General features: G+C 38.0%; 1 protein-coding gene across 1 annotated transcript; it reads right to left on the reverse strand.

The window, feature by feature from the left end:
- Positions 1 to 11,406: 11,406 nt before the first annotated feature.
- Positions 11,407 to 20,211, reverse strand: SYT4 (synaptotagmin 4). The gene is made up of 4 exons (XM_085321936.1): positions 20,178 to 20,211; positions 16,485 to 17,299; positions 14,875 to 14,995; positions 11,407 to 11,757 (listed from the first exon to the last, which is right to left on the reverse strand). The coding sequence occupies exons 1-4, from the start codon at positions 20,209 to 20,211 to the stop codon at positions 11,450 to 11,452; spliced, it is 1,278 nt and encodes a 425-aa protein (XP_085178062.1). The 3' UTR covers positions 11,407 to 11,449.
- Positions 20,212 to 20,841: the final 630 nt, after the last annotated feature.

A 20,841-nucleotide genomic window follows, 5' to 3' on the forward strand; every position in this document is an offset into this window, starting at 1 on the left:
TGCATTCTTATGCAAGTAGGAATTAGGAATTAAGGTTGTTCAATGTGGTTCCAGAAAAGGCTGTGTGAAATGCAATTTTTAGGTGCTTTATATTAAAAGGGAGGACAAAATGATGGGTATGAAGCACAGTGGAATAGTACAGCACGAAGATTATAGGAGAACATGTTTGTTTTTATCTCAGATAGCAGTTACCGGCTCAGATAATGTATATTTCATTTAAATTTATTGCACAGAATAAAAATGGCATGAATGCTATACACCATGTCATAATTCTCTCATACATTCATTACTATAAGCCAGTTTTGGCATTTTTTTAATATAAAAGTACAAGAAAAAAAATAGAAAAATAGGCCTAAATGACTTATTGTAAATATTTTAGTTACATTGCCTGCATTCCTGTTTCATATCAATTTTATGGACCATATTTCAGATGGGACTCATATCAAGCATTGTCTGCTTCATATAGGTGCTATATATTTCAAATTTAGGTAAAGGACATTCAGTTAAGTGCTTGTGGATGAATGATGTTTTCTAGTGCCATGTATACATGACAAAGATATCTGCAAGGGGATTCTAAGACAGATGTTATCTTTATATAAAGTTTTAATCATAATAATTGATGTTAGCTGATGGTATAATCATTTTGCAGATATTTCTTAGCTCGGGGCATCATAATTCTTTTATATTTCCATTTTGCAAATTACCATTTGAGAGGGCAGAAAACACCAGGCAAGCACAAGTTCTAACCTGATTACTTTCATAGCARTTCTTAGCCACACTCATCTACATATATGGTTTTGCAAGCATTCTTTCATTGAGGTTTATGATCATTTGAGAAGTATGTAGCATTGACACCTTCTWCAGACTGACAGCAGGGTAACCTATCCTTCTTTATTCAAAATAGTCTATTATTGTCAATAACAAAAATAAAATGGAGCTCAGCAGAAGCATGCATAGTGTGCATATATGAAGGTTAGGGTTTACTCCTCAGCATCTCCGTGTGTCCTTTGCCCTGAGGTTTTGCATACACCCAGATGCAACCAAGAATAAAACACCAGGGATACTTGGGGTCAATACTTTTCTTGAGCCAGGAGACTTATTAATTCACACCTAGACATTTATACCAATTTCTTTATGCCTCCACTAACTTCAGAAGATAAGGTGTTACGTTTTATAATGTAGAAACATATTATTGCTTTTGCTATTCTGGCTTCTAAAGACTGCTGTAACAAACATCAATATCATCTTATTTTATATTCTGTTCTGAACTAAGTAGTCTAAGAATGGACAGCTTTTTTACTTCTGTGTGAACTGAATCATTTTCTTAGCCCTCAACATTTTCCGACTGATTCCTTTCTACAAACTATTCTAGTCTCAGATRGGTATTTTCTGAACAACAAAAAAAGCATGGCAGAATTTCCATCCCTACATTTTCTGAGGATCAAATGGTCTTGCAACAGAGCTAGGTCCAGAGAGCAGGCACATTAAGTGACAAGATTCTTCCATCCTGAATGAATGTGAATRTTAAAAAAATTCAATTACAACACTCTGTTTGCAATCAAATTGGTGGGCAAAATACTGCTTCTCCACAGAGGATATTCTGGCATCATTATTCAGGGGACAGTCATTTGGCCACTGCCTTCCTCTACAAGCTGCCTTCCTCTGAGATTTGGCAAAAGTTTGCTTTCAACTTAATTATATTTTTATAGTTTTAATCAAAGATGGATGAACTTTCATGCATGAAATTTCAGAGCAGCTCCAGTTTTGTGGACTGGGATTTTCCACWGAGTATTAAAGGATCATTTGTGTAAAGATCTCCAGTTTTGTAAAATGTTGGCTTTAGGGAGAGAGCGAGAAGGGAGAAATTTGTTGTTGAGCATGTTAAGTTACAGTAAGTGAAGTATTATTTTTCATTATCCATTTCATGCATCAGCTGTAAGGTAACAGAGATCAAGTTTCCTCAAAACTAGGAACATAGTAATAAATGGAATTCAACAAGGGTCAGACAAGAACAGTAAGTTTAGGACAAGAGACATAAAATTTTAGCCACTTAAATCAGATGTTAAGACATATTGTAGCTGTATGTAAATGTCCAGGTACCTCTCAGTGCCCTGAGGCCACTAACAAGCCTTAATGGTTATAACCAGCYTCATGTGGAACCCCTCCACACACACACACATCATCTGCCCATGGCCCAAAAGCATCATATAAGCTCAGAGCTCGACCTCTCCCTGCTTGAGCTATGTTACGGGTATGCCTGTTCGTAGCTCCATCATAGTCATGCCCATACCTGGCCACAGACCATCCTGATCCAGGCCCTGACCTGCAGATTGACTTCCTGGCTTGACTGACCTTGGACCTGCCTTGTGACTATGGACCTGTCTGGCAATCACTGACCTGTGTCCAGTTATCATCACTGGACCTGATCCTAACCCTGATCTGTCAACTGACTTCCCAGCTTGACCTTGGACCTGCTTCATCACTATATATTTGCCTGGAGATCACTAGGCTGTGTCTGGCACTGGTTGCTGTCACTGGACCTGATCTTGTGTTCCTGGCATGACTTTGGACCTGCTTCATCACCAAGAACTTGTCTGATGATCTAGAGCATCCCCAGCTGCCTGGACTTCGCTGCCTTGCCTTGCTTACGTACTGTGGAACTGATCCTTGCTGGTAAGGCCTGTACCCTGTCTGCTGTGTTATCATGACTGGATCCTGATTCCCCATGTCCTAGTGAGCAGCTAGCCCTTGCTGCTCCCTGATAGAACCTACAGACTAGACTGAGGGGTACAGGGTGTCAGATCTTGGCTGATTTATATCAGAACTGAATGATCACCTGGTGATTCTTTACTTTCCCTTTTTACAAAAGGGGAGGCAAACTTGTTATTCTTTTAATACAGGTTATTCATTTTAATACAGGTATCTCAGATGCCAAAAACCCAGGTCTAAGAGCCTTGAACTTCAGTTACTCCTCTACAAATTAAATAACACTTGAGGAATATGAGGGAGTTACTATTAGGTTGCAGCCAAATGACAAAGCCAGTGACCAGACCCTTATGTGAGGTTTAGTTAACAGGAAAACTACTCAATACACTGTAAGAAACTGCTGGATGGGATAGCTAATAATGTAAGAAACTGAAAAAAGTTACAGATACAGCTGTGAGGGACGGCTTGATTTTAACAAGTGATTACAAGGGAATTAGGTCAGGAATGGTTGATCTTCACAGACAGTTGGAGGTAAGCACTGAGAGAGTCAACTCTTGCAATGCCAGCAATGACCAAGAAAAGATGCAAGTAAAATCCTAAGGATAAGGTTACCTAGGTAACRATAGCAGAAATACTGAATTTGGATATGGATGTAGCAAAACTAGGACTAGTGGGAGAAAAAGTAGCAGAAGTGAGTTGTTTATTTGAGTGGAGACTGGGTCAAAGAAAGGGAGATATCAGAGCAGCAAAAATGAGAAACAAGTTTAGAAATAGGAAAAATTATAGCAAGGTATGCAAATGATGTAACCCAGGCTTCCATGCGTGCATATGTACTTGTCAAGCAGCTCTGTGTTTAACTGCCAAGGCTGAAACGAGGCAATAAACCAAGCTCATTATTCTGACATACCCAGGTGTCAAACCTGCTTTCCTGGTCATGAAGATCAGGGAGGGGAAGCAAAATGGGTGTAGGGGAACATCTGAGACAGACAGAGCATTCTGGTATCACCATGCCAGTCCAGGCCCAAAGGCATCAGATTCTTCCCAGTCATTTCCTAATAGCGAAGCCTTGGCAGTTCTTGGGCAGCTTTTGTACATATGAAGATATACAGTATTCAACCCCCATAGCCGTTGTTCAAAGTACATTTGGAACCAATCACAGTCATAGCAACATTTCTTGATTAGTAGAATGAATCCTCATTAATTGATGTGAATCACAACAGGCTAAAATGCGAGTGTATTTTCACTGAGTGAATAAGGGGGGGGAAATAACCAATGTATATCAGAGGCAAGCTGTTTTCAGTTTGTTCTGAGGAAGTCTGACTTTCCTACTTCCCTCTCCTGACCACGTTACTGATGTGCTTTCTCTGATTTACTTATCTATAACTTTCACTATTGCCTAATATCACTTCTGATTTTTAGCCTGGGATAATTTGCTATTGTTTTATGCCTATTTGTGATTCACATCTATTTTCTTATCCATATATATATCCACTGCAACCTACAGCTCTAAGGGATTTCTCTGAAGAAAATGCAGTCCCCAGAGCAGCATTACAACCGTAGAGAATGGTGAAAATAATTCATAAAACAAGATAGTAGCTGCTACTGATGTTGTTGAGCTTTATCCTATGTTATTGAAAAGAAAATTAAGGGTAGAGTACTGTTTATTTGCCCCATAAACAGATGTACACATGCACCTCATATGCAGGTATATGGTTTCCTTGTCCATCCATTAATGTCCAACGAGGAATTTTCATTCACATCATCCTAAAGGCAATCTCATTTAGAGAGTATTACTGAAATGTAATCAATATTGCTACCAATACTGTGAAATACTTATTTCCTTAAAACCAGTTGTGTTTTCAAAGCCATGTATTTTCCATGACAGATGCTGTAAATATTTTACATGGCTATCTCTTTGATTGTCTTCAAGACTAAATTAAATCTTGTAGTCATCATACAACACTCTTCACTAGTTAAAGAACTGTAAGAGTCATGACATTAATGCTGCTATAAAATGATGCTTCCCCTCCAGTGATTTCTAAAGAAAATGGTCTAGCATGCTTCTTTGGGGCATTCCGACCTTCTGCATTATGAGCATGAGGATGGGTGGGTGAGTGGGTTTGGGATTCTTTTTTTCTCCTGTTAGAATCATAGCCTGTCATAATGCATTATTTTATGCAGAAGAAATAAGGATCTTTTTGCAACATTAACTTATATTGCAAACATTCTATTCTAATTTATTTTCACTGATTAGCTCATAATCCAGAATGCTATGACTCAGAACTGTTACATGTGAGTACTACTTTGGTACTATGTGCAGCTATAGCCCAAGTGAAGCTGTTTGTAATAATATAGCATTTGTCTCTTACTCAGTTGTACTCCAAACATTTGAGGATCCAAAATTCATGCACATTTTTCACCTTGTACCAATGTCCATGCTACATTGTCCACTGAAAAAAAAATCTTCCTGATCAATCACCTAAAAAAAATCCCATGGCAGATTGCCWGAGGAGGAATAATAAGCTTTGTACTGTGAATTAAACTTCTTTCCTCAGGGCAAAAGTATGATTTYTTTTTCCAATCAGGCCCAGCCTGTCCTTGACAGGCTAAGAATATCTCACTGCGAGAATCATTCGTAACGACAGATCCTCTTGGATCCAGCGGGCTCCCAGCCTYGCAGGACGGGGCGCACCAGCGCAGCGGGGCCGGGCTGGGGCGGGGGGAGCCCGGCCGCAGAGCAGGGCTGTTCGCTCCGGAGCCAGTCCTCAAGGAGCCCCGCCGCGCGGAGACTGCCCGCGAGGCTGCGGCCGTTAGCGAGCGAATTCAAACAAGGGCCGCGGCTACTGGCGGGGCAGTTCAAATAGAGATCGCTGCCATTGGCGGGGCCGTTCAAAGGGGCGGGGCGCTTCAGATAGGAGTCGCTGCTATTGGCGGGGCTGTTCAAAGGGGCGGGGCACTTCAAACAGAGGTCGCGGCCGTTAGCCCGGCAGTTCAAACAGAGGTCGCGGCCGTTAGCCCGGCAGTTGAAGGAGGGGCTTGACTGTTAGTGAGGCGCTTCAGGTGGCGGTGCTGGCTTTGAAGTGGCAATTCCAGCCGGGCCCTGGAGCCCGCGAAGTAGTTCAAATGGGCGCAACTGTAGATGGGGCAGTGCAAACAGCATTTATCTGCTATTGGACAGCTCAAATTCAAGGCTGACTCGTGGCAGGCACCCTAATACACTCTGAAAGGGCAATATGGCACGATGCAAGCAGTCCGGGAGAGTTCTAGGGTGCACTGAAGACGTTTTCTTGAGGCAAGTGACTGATAAACRAATGAGGGGAGATGCTCCGTTGCATCTGTTACAGCAAAGAAGAGCTGTTGAATGATGTAAAGGGTAAGGGCAGCTTTGGTTGCAGTGCCCATGAGAGTGTTTTGTAGTTTCAGATCCTCAGAGGAAAAAGTAAGATAAACAGCGGAATTACACCTCTGGGTTTTGGAGGAACAATTTCTGGCGTGTTCAGGATCTATTTGGCAGGGTCCTGTAGGAAGCTCCCCTGGAAAGCAAAGGGGCCCAAAGGAGGTGGCTAATCTTCCAGGACAGCCTTCTTAGAGCACAAAACCAGTCCATAACAATGTGCAAAGAGTCAAACAAATGTGGCAGAAGACTATGTGGGTGAATACGGAATTCCTGACTGAGCTCCAACAGAAACTTGGTGAGTTCTGATTAGATGTTAGAAAAAAATATATATCATGAGGATGGTTAAATACTGGAACAAATTACCTAGAGAGGTCGTGGAACCTCTGGCCGTGAGGTCAAGACTCATGTGGACACGGCCCAGAGCAACTTGATCTAATTAGACCTTTTCTGAGCAGGGATTTGGACTAGATGACCTGTGGATGATCTCCAATCTAAACTATGATTCTATGACTCTGACTTTTCTTGGTGATATGGGTACAGTTGTCAATGACTATTTCTTGAACAGTAATGACTCTCACTTAAAATCACTACCAAAAAGAATACAAGTGCTGAAAGGTAATACTGAAAAGGGCATTGTTTGCAACAGTTTTTAGAGTAAAAATTGTCTATTGCAAGCTTGAAATGCATGGGTTTCCCTTAGAACACACAGAATATGGGTGAACTTTCCAAGTTGGGAAACAATGCTTTTGAATGCTAGRAATAAGTTTGTGGGATATTTTCAAAATATGTTAGAGCTTGAAATACTTTAGAGAAAGCAGATAAGAAGGTGTCAGCTTATATGAATCTTATTTGAATCTTTGAGCAAAAGAACTATGGATTACTGTAAACAATATTTATATGTTATTACTATGTGTGCAGCATGTTAATATTCTTGATGCTGTATAAATACAAAGRGCTTAGAGAGTGACGTCATACCTCAAGAATCAGGTCAACTGCAGAGGAGGGCATCTGCAACGATTTTCTTGAGGCCTAACAGGAGTTCTTGTTCGTGCAAGTTGAGACGCAAAAAATCAGGATAGTAGGCTTGAGGCTTCCCCTGAGAATCAACTGCATTATAGTCAAAAAAAAAAAAAAAAAAAAAAAAAAAAAGTACTCTTGATCTCTTTACTGAAGAGGAGGGTCTGAAATGTAAGCCATATGAATTATCGTTGTTTGAGAAGAGACATACAACACAGAGAATTAAAAAGAGATGACTGCATAGAATGGAAAAGAGCACTCTTTCACACCTGATAACTATTCCTTGGGGACACGAGATGTGGCAGGGAGAATATACCAGTTTATAGCCATGCAGGATGTTCAGTGTCATGCATTTGGCCAGTGGATCCCATCACAGTTTTTACACATCAATTTCTGTGGCAAGGATGAGGGAGTAATATCCCTTTCGAGGTAATGAGTTGTAGGCTCACAATGGGAGTCACTGAATGGTAAATGTATATTGACCTGCAGCTGCCTTCTTCCCTTCTCTATCTTTAGAGTCTGTGCTGGTGAAATATCCTAATAGCCTTACAGATGACAATAGCAAAGCTACAAAGTATTTGGATATAACATTTGAAGGAATGATATCCATACCTTGAATTCAAGACTTGCCTTCTTCTAATTGGTGGTTGCAATTTATCCCTTCAGTAGGAAGAGCATCTGCTGTGATAGTGGTATGGGTTCCCTGAGGACAGTGTTCTGGCATCACAGAAAGAATGCCAGTAGCACAAGGCCTCCACATTCTGTGACTGCTCTTGATTATCTGTGGCAAACAGCTAAAGATGGTACCTGACATGACTATCAAAGGAGGTATTAGTGTTAAAACTGTGACTGTCTAAGGCATAATTTCTATTTCTGGCAAACAAATGGGAAATGTCACCTGGATTCCAACAGTAATATGGGGCTTACTGTCCATTTCTTCCACATAATGTACTAGAATTCARCTTGTTTACTTCTGTGTGTCAGTGGTCCACACAGGGCTCAGATTTTTTTAAAGTGGGCCAYGTCTCAGGTTTTGGCCTGAGTGTGTAATTCAATTCAAAATAAATGCAACAAGAAGCTAAGAGTAAAGAACATGTGATATGTCAAAACAGTATTTGGCAAAACAAGTTGAATCCACCTTTTTGAGGACAGGAAGGTTTTGTAAGGCAAGATGTTTTTTGATAGCAGCATGAAAGAGTAAACAGCAAGCACAAACAGCAACAGAAGAATCTGGAAAAGATACAGTAGTGGGATAATTATTTTGAGGTGAGATGAACAAAAGCAGCAGTTTATTCTTGTCTTACACACGTGGCACAACATACAGAACCAGCACAAAAAAACTTACAAAACCTCGTACACCATGCTTCCTCTCGAATAGGTTCTATTAAGTTACAACATCATAACAAATCAGGTATTTAGTTACAACAGGTTTCTGGACATGGATAGTCTCCCATACATGGAGTTGTTATTTTTGTAAGCTACTTAGACAAACATTATTGTTTTTTTACATGTTTAATACAGTACAGTATCCTTAACAGAGTTCAAGATATTCACAATGAGAATTGAATACTCTATAAAACAGCAGAATTTCTCATSTGAGGACAGGTCTACATTCATTCCTGCCTTGTCTGGTTTACAGATGTGTTACAAGTCTTCTTTACTCCACTTTTCAAGCTAAACAATGTTTTAAATAAAAAAACAAAACTCTATTTACATTTTTTTTCAATTTAATAAAAATTTGTTTGTTCCCTCTCCTCTTCCTACCCCCCACCCCCACAAACAACTGCCATTTAGCTGGTAGAAATATTAACCGTCAGGCTGCTATAGACACTTGAAAAAAAAAAAATTGACAACATCTTGTTGGATGGCAAAATGAAAGATGGTCACAGCCCATGATTAATTCAAAACATCTTTTTTTTCTACTGGATATAAGAATTTGTGTCCACTGAAGACAGATGACTCCTGCCATCTGTTTTTYAGAGATAATGTACTACTTATGTGCCAATATATAAAACCTCATTTTTTTTTTTTAAGTACAAGCTGTCCTACTCCCTTTGTTACAATTACTAGTAAGGAAAGAACTTACACTCAAGTGATTGCACCAACTCTGGCCTTATGGTACTGGCTTAAACCCTTCCAATCTCCATTAGAGAACAGTTCCCTCCCTTTATCCGTGGTCCCATTGATATTGCTGGGTTGATTAATAAGAAAGGTTTTATTCTGATTGCATTTCAAACCTCACTGAAGCCTTTAACTTCRTAGCTTTGGGTTAGATCTACTTGAATGAGACTGGCAAACTCTAGCCCTTAAGCAGTTAGTCAGCGTTCTAAAGAAATAAGTGAAAAAGACCTTTCTCCTGTACACATATAATATCCGTCTTTTTTTTTTTTTTTTACATTGAGCATTATCATAAAAAGCATGTTTATGTTATTTTGAAAATGTATTTTTACAGAACTTTATAAACCCTATTATATCAAACACATTCTCAAAAACTGAAGAAATTACTGACACAAAACCTGAAAGAGCTTCAGTAGAATTCTTCCAGTGCTATACTTGCATATTTCATATTCCAGTGTCCTTTACTGCAAATGTTATTTGGCCATATGAGAACAGATAAAGTCAACAACAAAGCTTCAACAGTTTACAGTAAGACCTGGATCTGCTGTTTAATGCGACTGACTAATTTAATATCCAATGTCTTCCTTTTACTGGTAGGCCTGTTCTGTTACCTTCAGTCACACAGAGCAATCCCTTAATTCCCAGACAGTCTCATTCACTTCGGTAGTATTACATGTGCAAAAAATACATAAGCAAAAATACTGAAAACTGTTTTTGCACTTTTGAAATCTTTGTTTTTTCCACAGCTATCATTTTTATAGTCTTCTTTATATAAATTCTAATTGAAAATGACATAAGACTAATATTTGCAAACATTTCTGTATCAGAAATCAATGTACAAACTTTAGGAAGTAATTTGCTTTTACTTGTGCTATAGTTATGACAACCTAAAAATGTATCTAGTGTAAGCAAGGGTAAATTTCACAGGCCTAAATGTTTTATTTCAATATTTACGTATGTTACACTTTATAGTACCCCAACCTGGTACAGTTTAAGAAAGCTAATACGTACATATGTCACATTAACTGGAAGTCATGATATTTTCCCCTATCACCATCAGTTTTCAGTACAATCCATAATGGACATTTATGCAAGTGATCTAAGTGAAATGAATTTTTCAAGTAGTTCACCTAACATAATATTGCATGGATTATAATGTGAGCTTGGGTTCCTATCCTGCAAAATTTTAGAAATGCATTAAACTTCGTATGTTGGGAGTGGTTTTATTGACAGTAGTAAGACTATTCACAGTTCAGGAAGCTGAACARCAGAATAAGATAAGAAAAGGAGGAAAAACTTTCCTTTAAATATTACTAAACTGCTTAAAATATAATTGGTGAAAGATCATTAACTGTAGTGTTATGTATGTGTCATCATCTCAATATAAATGTTTTCTCTTTAAAAGTATCAGCTTTTTCAGAGAAAAAAAATGCAAGCCATACTTAAATCCCAAATTCTAATCATACTGTATCATGAGTAGTAACCCATAAAGGAGCCCTTTGACAAAACAATGTATGTTAACTTGCTCACTGATTTTTAGAATGTATCTACTTCAGTCACTGTAATAAAACTCCATGTTAAATATATACATATTAAAAAATCCAGGTGTAAATAATTATACAGTATTTCCACACACAGAACAACTAGTTTCACATGATGTGATATGTAAGCAAATGAGTGAAAATCTTTTCAGTCTTTGGGATGACCAAAGTATAAGTAACCAAAACTTATAAATAATGATTGAATTTTCATAAGAGAAGGTTTCTGATGGAGGAGTAGAAGGAATTCTCTCCTGCTTGCCTTCATACCTGATGGTTTTTATAGAGTCAGACCCTTCCCCCAATAGACCACATTTTTTTTTTAGATCCAGCAATATATATTAATGAGATTATCTTCTTCTGTATAACAGTACTAATAAGCTTTCCAGTGACTTATTCAAAAAAAAAGGCTCTTTTTATTGAAGTGTAGGGCTATGTAAACTCCAGAAGAATAAGAATCTCTGATCAAATTATGTTAAAGTCTAATGAAATAGAAATTCCTTTATTTAATGTGAAAATTTAGCTACCTTCTGTTCTGATAATTCAATCCAGTCTTTACCCAAAAAAAAGTCTTGTAGTTACAAGCCTGTAATTATACATAGCAAAGAAAGGAAACTGCTCCTTGCCTATGGAAATATATATAGGTTTTTAAGTTCTAACCACCTCTAAGCTGCTAACCATCACACAGCATATGCCATTTGGCAATTTGTCTCCTAGGATATTCACAAATTTCCTTCCAGTGCTCTCCAGCTGTTCCTTCTGCTGAAGATCCCAAGGTTAACCGGCCAATGACCTCATTCCTTGACCCCCTGTCTGAATCTAAAACCAAAAATTCAATGCTGATATCATCAAGGCCCTCACAAGGAATGTCAAAGACAAACAATTCATTGAACACTGCATTGGGGGTRCATTTCTTCACATGAGTTTTCTTTTTAGAAATTCTTTTCTTAGCATGGTACAGGTTCACTTTGACATAAGGATCTGCAATGACAAGAAAAAGAACATGCATCTGTTATTGCATACTGTCCTTCAGAATTTCATCAATCTAGTTAAACTTCATAATATACCAGCGTAATTGTATCACAATGAGGAGTTGTTTCAAGTTATAAAAGATGATTCATCTCATCTAACTTGGTGGTTACATCTCAGTCAGTCCCTTTAACCTCCTTTATAGTAACCAAAAATGTAATCAGTATAATCAGTGTGGTTTATGGCATAATTCATCTGACCAAATGCAGGTGTCTGCTTCAGGATGACATTAATCCTCCCTGCTAGTCCATTAACTTGAATGATTACGTCATCACTGCATATAAAGACGGTCTGAAAGTATACCAAATTCTAATAGACTGTCAAATATCTGTAGTTACATATTTAYATGTAATAGAAATCTACTTTTCACACTTATTCTACAAGTAAGRGATAATCATTAGGATTAAAAAGACATATGCAAAGAAGAGCTTAGGAAAGATTGGTTCTGTGCTGGAAGGATGGATAAAAAGATGCTATTTGTTTCTGTTGCAGCTCTAGCAAAGTCAGTTAGCTTGATTAAATTGTTCCCACTATATTTTATTGAGTAAATGTAACACTTCAAACATAGGGCTATACTTGTTGATATGATTATCTACCTGACTTTATGAATGTGCTGTACTATTGAACTGGGGAAGAGAAGGGAAAAGTCCATTTTTTTCAGCTGTATTAAACAGCTTTGAGTATTTATGCTTGTTGGATTTTTTTTACCGTTGCAAGACTCCTTTTCTGCCATCTTCAGTGATGGCTGTACTTTTTCCTTCAGAGGAATTGTTCTAAGGCTAGAGAACACTTTAAAAATCATCCCTTTCAAATACATTGGCATTTATTTCAGTGCAAGTATTTCCAAATTCTTATGGTCCAAAGGTGCAATGCAAACCATTCTTTACTGAAGCCTGTCGAATGAGATATTCCATGCTAACAATCAACTAATTAATATCAGGCACAATTGAGTATCAAAAAAAGAGTGAATTAAAAATTAAAGTTGAATCGTATTTTAAAACACTGTGCTAAAGTTATTCAACTGAAGTGGTCAGATGATAACTTTTTTTTTTAATTTCCTTGGACTAACAATATTTTGAAAGACATAATGTATAATAGAATATAGTTTCACTCATGTACTCTATACTTGTTATAAAAAAAACTTTTAAAATATAATGTATATGTAATTAATGTATTTATTGCCTTGGAATGAATGCATGCCACATGAATATTAAAAGTATCAAAATTAGTATCTATCAGTGGATACATGCTGTTGTTCATTTCTATTTAAATGACTATTTCTGACTGTTACTTCTGGCCACATAATAGATAAAGCCAGGATGTTCCTCTTGATTTTTTTAGATCTGTTAAGACACCTTGAAAACAATGATCAACGAAACCAGTGAAGTTTTGGTGAAGTAAAAGTGGTGAATGGAGTAGCCTCAGAGTGAAAAAGCTCCCATCTTCCAAAGGAGACTCAGCTAAGCAATTGTTTAGCTGACCATGCAGGGTCATTCAAGCATAGGACCTCCATTTCACCCTCTTCCTTATCCAAGATTTATGTGGGGCTGAAGGGAAAGTCACAGTCACAGAAAGTCACAGGATAAGGACAGTCACAAATGCAGTATGTTACTGGCACCCGAATATCTACTGAGTCTGGACTAGCTCTTGATCAGCAAATAATGAAGAACCGTGTAAATGAACTGAGTGTCCAGGTGTAATACGACTTCTTATATCTCTTAGAAATATTTACTCCTATTGTAGGTAATAAGGTTGGACTGAAGGAAGACAAAAGAGCAAGTAGAATTTGTAAGTTTACTCACAACAGGGACTGTAAAGCAAACGTGTAGTTTGAGTGTGTTATAAGGTCTGGGTAGCTGCTGAGACAAGGAGGGCCTTTGTCTTCAAAGCAAGCTATTTTCTCACCAGGGTGGACCTCAGTCGGACTTAATCAATTGAGATCATCTTGCTGTCATGCTGTCTTCATGAAAGACACTGTCTGCTATTACTTTGGGGTTGGCCATTGAAAGGAATTAAAAGGATGTGTGCTCACTTATAATGCAGTAAACTTTTGGGCTCCATTTATCTACTTTCTCCTTGTGATATGAGAATGAAACTGAGATCAAAAGGGGGAATTCAGTGAAGCTCCACCATGTAAATGGGAATTGTCTCTAACTTTGTTGTAGCAGATCCATGATTGATTAGCCTTCTAGATAAATTGTGTTATCACTCAATATAACAGGTAGAGAGGTTATATTATTGGCTGTAGCAATTTATGATTCAGTAGTTACCAAAACTACTTTCTCCAGGCTTCTTTCAAAAAAATCCTGAGAGGTGAAAGAATATTGTATCAACAGCACATGTACTATTGTCTGGATAGTACTTTGTTAGGTACTATTCTTTTCTGGTGCATTTGTTTGTTCTCAGTTAATATATTGCATTTTAAATTTTATTCTGTTACTATGCTATTTAGCTAAACATTAATGTGCACTTAAATACAGTTCTAGTATTGGCTTCAAAGAGAGTTGCACTGAATGCAAAATGGTCCAAGATCAGGAGAAGAGTGCAAAAATTGCTCCTCCATAGTGCACCACAAGCACCATTCTTAATAAAGCACAGGTATCATGTTAGAGCTTGCTTCCAACACTAGGATAATTCACCTTTTAACATTGCCAAATAAATGTTACTGCTCAATGGACCAAACTCAGGACAGTAATAATAATGCCTTCTAGTAATAATAAACTGAATTTTTGTCATAAATAAAAGCTTTTATTATTTGCCAACATCATCCCATACTTATGGCAGATGGATTTTGTTCAAGAGAGTGATAAAATTCGGTGGTTTCCACTGCTAATAGATGCCTTGATTTTTTATCCTATAATTGAAGATCAAATCTGTAAAATATATAACCTGGAAATTAAAGCATTGACCTAGATGTGAATAAAATGAATAGACTGCAAATAATAGAAGCACCAAAACACATTTCCTGCATTTCTAGGCTATTTTTAATCATTGAAATGCCACATTTCAGCTGTCTCTGGTCTGTTTACTTTACATTCTTAAGGGCACATTCATTAGTGAAACCATTACCTGATAATCCTGACACATCAGATTTAGGTAGATGCCTGGCTTTTAAAACAACCACAGTTAGTGTGTTTGTTGTAGACTGATAACAGAGAGAGATCAATAATTCTCCACGCCCAGATGATTTCTGAGGAGGTGAAAGAAAAAAAGAAAGAAGAAAGCAATTATAYTGAAGAAGCTTGAAACTGGAATTAAGAATAAGATTTTTTTTTTAATTTCACAAAATTGTATAACCTTAGTTAATGTGAAAGGATATAATTTATGGAGCTATGCTGCTTTACATAGCATTATCTCTCTGTACTGTTGTTATGTAACTATTCTTATGGTTCACTAGTAGACTGAGCAAAAATACATAAATAAATAAATAAAGTGAAAAATGTGGTTTAATATAACATCACTAGTTTCACAGATGAAAAAATAAATCCTAGATCTGGGGAACAATCTCAGTGAAAGGAAAAGATCTTAAGCAAAACTAAATTCTGTAAAAGACACATTAAAAGTTGAATAGAGATAATACACAAAAATCTTCAATAAATTTTTTTTAACCAAGAAGGATTCAAACTATTACCGAAGTATCATCCTTAACACTGTCTAAAGGACTAGAATATAAATAGGATAAAGATGAAATCAAAGACTTTCTGTATAATTATTGGATTTGAATTTGCAAAAATAATAGACTTATTTCACAAAAAGGAAGAAGACGGGAAGCAAAGAGAAACAGTACTTTATATATTAGAAAACTTAATAAGATACCAAAAAAAAAAAAATCAGTGACATAGTTATAGTTGTAATAGAATTGAAAAATACCAATATTAGTTATAGGTATGTTGTCTGGTAGACATTTATTTGATTTGGCAGCATGCTTGGTCTTTGAAAACAATCAGATTGAAAGTCAATACACATTCCACTTTCTTAGTAGAGATTAAGAGATGTATGTGTGATGCGTGAGCATTATGTGGTTCAGCTGTGATTGTTGTAAATGGTCTACTTTCTGAAAATGATAGGAATTATTTTAGCCCAGTGAAGTCAGTACGTTTTACCTCCAACTTCAGTGAGGCTTTGGCTTCTGCCATATCTTACTGTCCTTAGTGGAGCTGCCGCTTGTGTCACAATTCTTGAGAAAGAGGCAGTAACAGCACAGAAAGAAACAGTGTACTACACCAACAGTAATGTTTCTATTAGGTTCCAATACCATAACTAAAGAACACCTGTATTCTTTAAGAACCTGCTACAAAATCTATGGAGTTAAAAGTTTACCTTGACTTTAATAACCCTTGAGAAAGAATAATTTCAAACAGAAAAGAGGAGGGAGAAAGGGGCAATAATACACAAATCTTTGCATTCTTTCCTTTTAAAGCAAATTCTTGTGGATTGAGGCCTCTTGGCCTGATGTAAATGGGTCCACTCAAACCTACTGGGCCAGCTGAACAAGGAAGAAGTTTAAGGTATTAGTAATTTCTTGTAGTATGCTTACTGTAATGCTCTTTTATTACATTTGTTATGAAAACATTATTATTAACTTATTCCCTTTTCTTTCTAAGCTGCTGGCAGAATTACACAAGAATGATAGCTAAAACTAGCATAATACTTTTAAAGATCAAATAAAAACATGTTACCCTAACATTTCTTTTGATGATCTCTCTGTCCATTAGCATCCTGCCTTCTGACAATTCAATTCCTGCGAGGGGAATGAGGACTTCTCCAATTACATCATCTCTGGAAAACCTGTCAAAGCTCAAGATCATAAAGTGAAGTGTTAAGTCTTGGATTTGGCTGTAGGGGATCCCGTAAAATGTGAAGGTCTCATCAAAAGCTGGATCTAAGGTTTTTCTCAGCACTCTGGTTTTCACCTTGTGCTTCTTCTCAGGCAGGATTGTCATTTTGATATAGGGATCAGAAGTCATTGACTGTTCATCCATTGCTGGCAGTCCACGTGCTTCTTTGATATTCACTACAAATGCCTTTTTCTCAAAGTTGTACTCTAAGGAGAAAAAGAGAGTTCCTAGTTTCTCTTGTTTTTCTTCAGATGACAGGGATGTGGTGGATTTTAAACTATCAGGGGATACAGAATCTTTCTTTCTTTCTGCAAAGTGTTTTGGAGACAAGTTTTCAAGATCTGGAGAGCTCTGGATTTTCGGGGTTGTTTTGGGGAAGTTGCCATTTAAATCTCTCTTCTCCAGGTCAAGATGGAGGGAATTCTTTGGCATCACTGATTTGTTCTTTGTTTCACTTTTCTCATCTGCTCCAAACTTCTTCTTGCTGTTGAGATTTTCAGGGTAAATGTCAACCCCCTTCAGAACATGAACAAATTTGTATGGAGGGGTCTTATTGGATTTTGAAGATTTACGCTGGCAGCAGATCCACGCAAAAAGGGAGACAGAGAAGACAAGGCCAAATGCACTAAAGATCCCAACCACTGTAGGAATTTCATCTGCAAATTAAATAAATAGCAACAAACACATAAGTAGCAGTGTCTTGGGCTCCATGTGATACTTAATAAAATAATAATTTAATGAAACGAATTGATATGAGATAGTAGCAGCAGCAGGGCTGACAGACTGAAAATGCTTTGCATTGTACATATTGCTCGCCACCTGCAGGCATAAATGTGCAGTCCCCATGCTAAGGCACACTTATGTTAGTACTTTTCCATACACAGTGTGACTGGAAGGAAAATCCTATTCCTGTCCTAATAGTAATAAGCATTAGTAATTGCTCGAAAATCACTCATCGCTCTATGTTTCTGACTTTATGTGGAACAATTTTGTCTGAGTGAGTAATGACAGTTTCATCAGAAGGCTTCAGGTTTGAGTTTATGGATCTTTATTGGTTAGATAAAACAGATTCTGAAATACATATTACTTATAGATCCATCATCTACTTTTCACACTGCTTCCTAGAACACTTTGTACACACAATTAACTCATTTTTTATGGTCTGATTCTATAATTGCCTGGAGGTATTTCTTGAAAGAATGGAGTTTAAGAGGAGGTTATAGCACTCAACAGTTTCAGTGGGATTTTCAATACTTTGCGGGAGGATGCTGATGAAGAAAATTTAGAATAATTATTCTAAATTGTGTCTTTTACAGATGGATGTAACATTGGGCAGTCACATGTAAATCCAAAGCTGAAAAAACTCGTTAGTGTATCGTTGATACCTACTAAGCTTTGAATCTAAAAAACTATAAATCAAAGCTATGAGAAGTTTACAGGAAGGGTCACTACTTTTTAGGAATATATTAGAAACACATTAGAAAATATTTTTCTTGTTGTTACCGTGAATCCTATACTTGAAAGCTGCATTAAGAGAAAGCCATGCAAGTGTTACAACCTCAGTTGTCATGTGGATACAATAGTTACATAGATAGTATCATTAGCCCCTCACAACCATACATTGAAGGGGCAAATGTGCTCAACTAATTGGAAATCCAATTTCGCCCATAAGTAACATTAGTGAGTTTAAACATCCCACAATGTAACAATCAAAGCTAAATCCTTTTTCCCTGCACCCAGTGGAAGACTAGTAGAATATTAATAGAATGACATTGTTTATGCATAAAGGCAATTGTGTAACAGTTCTGGTTCTCTGGCAAATAATTAGCAGATCTTTCTGGATGAGAATAACAGCACTATCCCCTCCCCACGTATGACTAAATCAGTTTCATCTACGTAAAACCTAGCCAGATGGACATGCAGCCACCATACCTTTGCTTTTTAGTGGAATGATTACTATATATATATATATATATATATATATATATATATGTTTATGTATATACAAAAAAAATCAAATCAAAGTAGGACATAATGTTCCTAGCACATAAAGGATCAGGCCTGCCTGTTAATTTCATCAAACAATAACCATGTCATTTTCCCTTTGCCTTCAAGCTGTATCATTCTACGTACTTAACTGTAAGAACTCAGTGGCGTGATTGAAAATTATATACATAACCAAAATATTTTTTTCTAAGTTAAGCACGTGGCTCTGAGTTTCATGAATTCCCTGGGCTGCAGAAATTTAAATCTACATGGTAGAAACATAGAAAACAAGAAGTAATTGAAAATTAATCGGAATACTTTAAATAGCTTGAAGTATGATTTGCACATTTTCAATACTATTTAGTGAGATAACATTTTGACTTTTTGTAGTGATKAAATTATGCTGTATTTTAATTCTACAGCTACTAAAAGCAGTGGTAGGATCGATTTAGTATTTACAATGTTAATTCCCTTTAAGAAAGTAATTAGATCAGCATGATGTTACTAATGTAGTTAGAAACATCAAGTGGGTGGGGTAGTAAAGAAGATGTAATGGTAACTCAAATGATTTCACATTTACAACTAGTTATGTTACAACCTGAATTTCCTGCTGTTGTCATAAGGCAAGTCAACTGGTTAGTCATTCAAGATATGTATTAATAGGAAACACTATCTATTGATCCTGGAGTGAATTGTTATTTCAGTTACATGATGTAAATCTGGAGTTACTTCACTTAGGTCAGTGGAATGATACTTGAAGCACTGCTGAAGCAAACAAAATCTTGGCTAGAGTCAATATTTGTAAAGGAAGTACAGAAACATTTCTACTTATTTTTTTTCTGCATAAAGTTTTAGATATAGATACAGATACATTAGAAATGCACATATATGACTGCTTCTGAAACTTTCTATATCACCTACATTCAGTGGTTAGAACAGACTCAACTGAAAAGTTCATTGTTATCATTTCTATTTTCAGCAAACCCAGATAATGAAATGCAGCTGATGATTAGAAAAAAAAAAAAAAAAAAAAAAAAAAAAAAAAAGTGGGATCCTGTATTTTCGTATTCCTAGCAAGGTCCTTAGCAAGGCTACATTGTACTTTGATTTACAGTTCACAAGTCTTCTCTACAATAAGAATAAAGGAATGACAGTTATTTGAAAAATGGCTTGAACAAACATTTTTCTCTGTGCCTCGAGATGTATTTGCATCATTTAACTCTGAAGCCACATTATTTTAATCAGAGACAGAATAAACAACCCCGAATCTCCTTGATCCAGAAACACACTCACACAGACGTTTTCCTTTCTCCCAGTGTGTTACAGTGGGGTAGGAGTGGGAGCTAAGGGGAGAAAGAGAGAGGGAAAGGRAAGAAAGCAAATTCACACAACTTCTGGGATCAAAGAGAGCTGGCAGAAATGCGGCTCCTCCAAACACGCTACGTGCTGGGAGGCGCTGGGCTGGCTCAGCAGAGACTGCGTGCGGGCACTTCGCCTGGGGAGAGGCGGCAGCCCCGCGGCGGGGAGTTGGGGCCGGGACGCGCTTACCGAACTGCTGCTGGCTGGCCGCGATTGGAGCCATGTTGGCGGCGTGCGCTGTCCGGGGTGCTGGAGCCGCTCTCCGGGGTGCTGGGGACTCTCTCCGGGGTGCTGGAGCCGCTGTCCCGGGTGCTGGGGCCACTGTCCGGGGAGCGGGAGCTGCTGTCCGGGGAGCGGGAGCCGCTGCCCGGGGTGCCGAGCGCCCCACCTGCGGTATGGGAGCCGCTGCCTGGGGTGCCGAGCGCCCTGCCCGCTGTGGCTAAAGCGCTGGCTTGGTGTCCCCCGGCTCTTCGCTCTCACAGCGCCCGGACAGCCGTCTTTTCCAGGGTGTTTTTTTTTTTTTTAAAAAAAAAAAAAGAAAAAAAAAAGCAAAACAAAACCCGGAGACACGAGCGGTGGGGAAGGTGGAGGAGGAGGCTGCGAGGGGGCTGGAGGAGAGAGGGGGAGGGGAAGCTTCGGTCCTCCCCTTTGCACACTGATTTGCAACCCCCTTCCTGTTTTGGCTCTTCTGAGTAGCTCCGCTCCGAGGCTGAAGACGTGGTTGAAACCCAAATTGACGCAATCCTGACGCTACAGGGCTGAAATCAGCACCTTTCCCACCTCCCATCCCCCCCTCCCCAACCACCACACCCTCTTTCTTCCCTCACATACCCCTCCCTCTCCCTTTCTGGGG

The sequence above is a fragment of the Rhea americana genome, unplaced genomic scaffold (genome assembly GCF_003343005.1).
Source record: "Rhea americana isolate MKP2758 unplaced genomic scaffold, rheAme1 scaffold_73, whole genome shotgun sequence".
Taxonomy (NCBI): Eukaryota; Metazoa; Chordata; class Aves; order Rheiformes; family Rheidae; genus Rhea; species Rhea americana.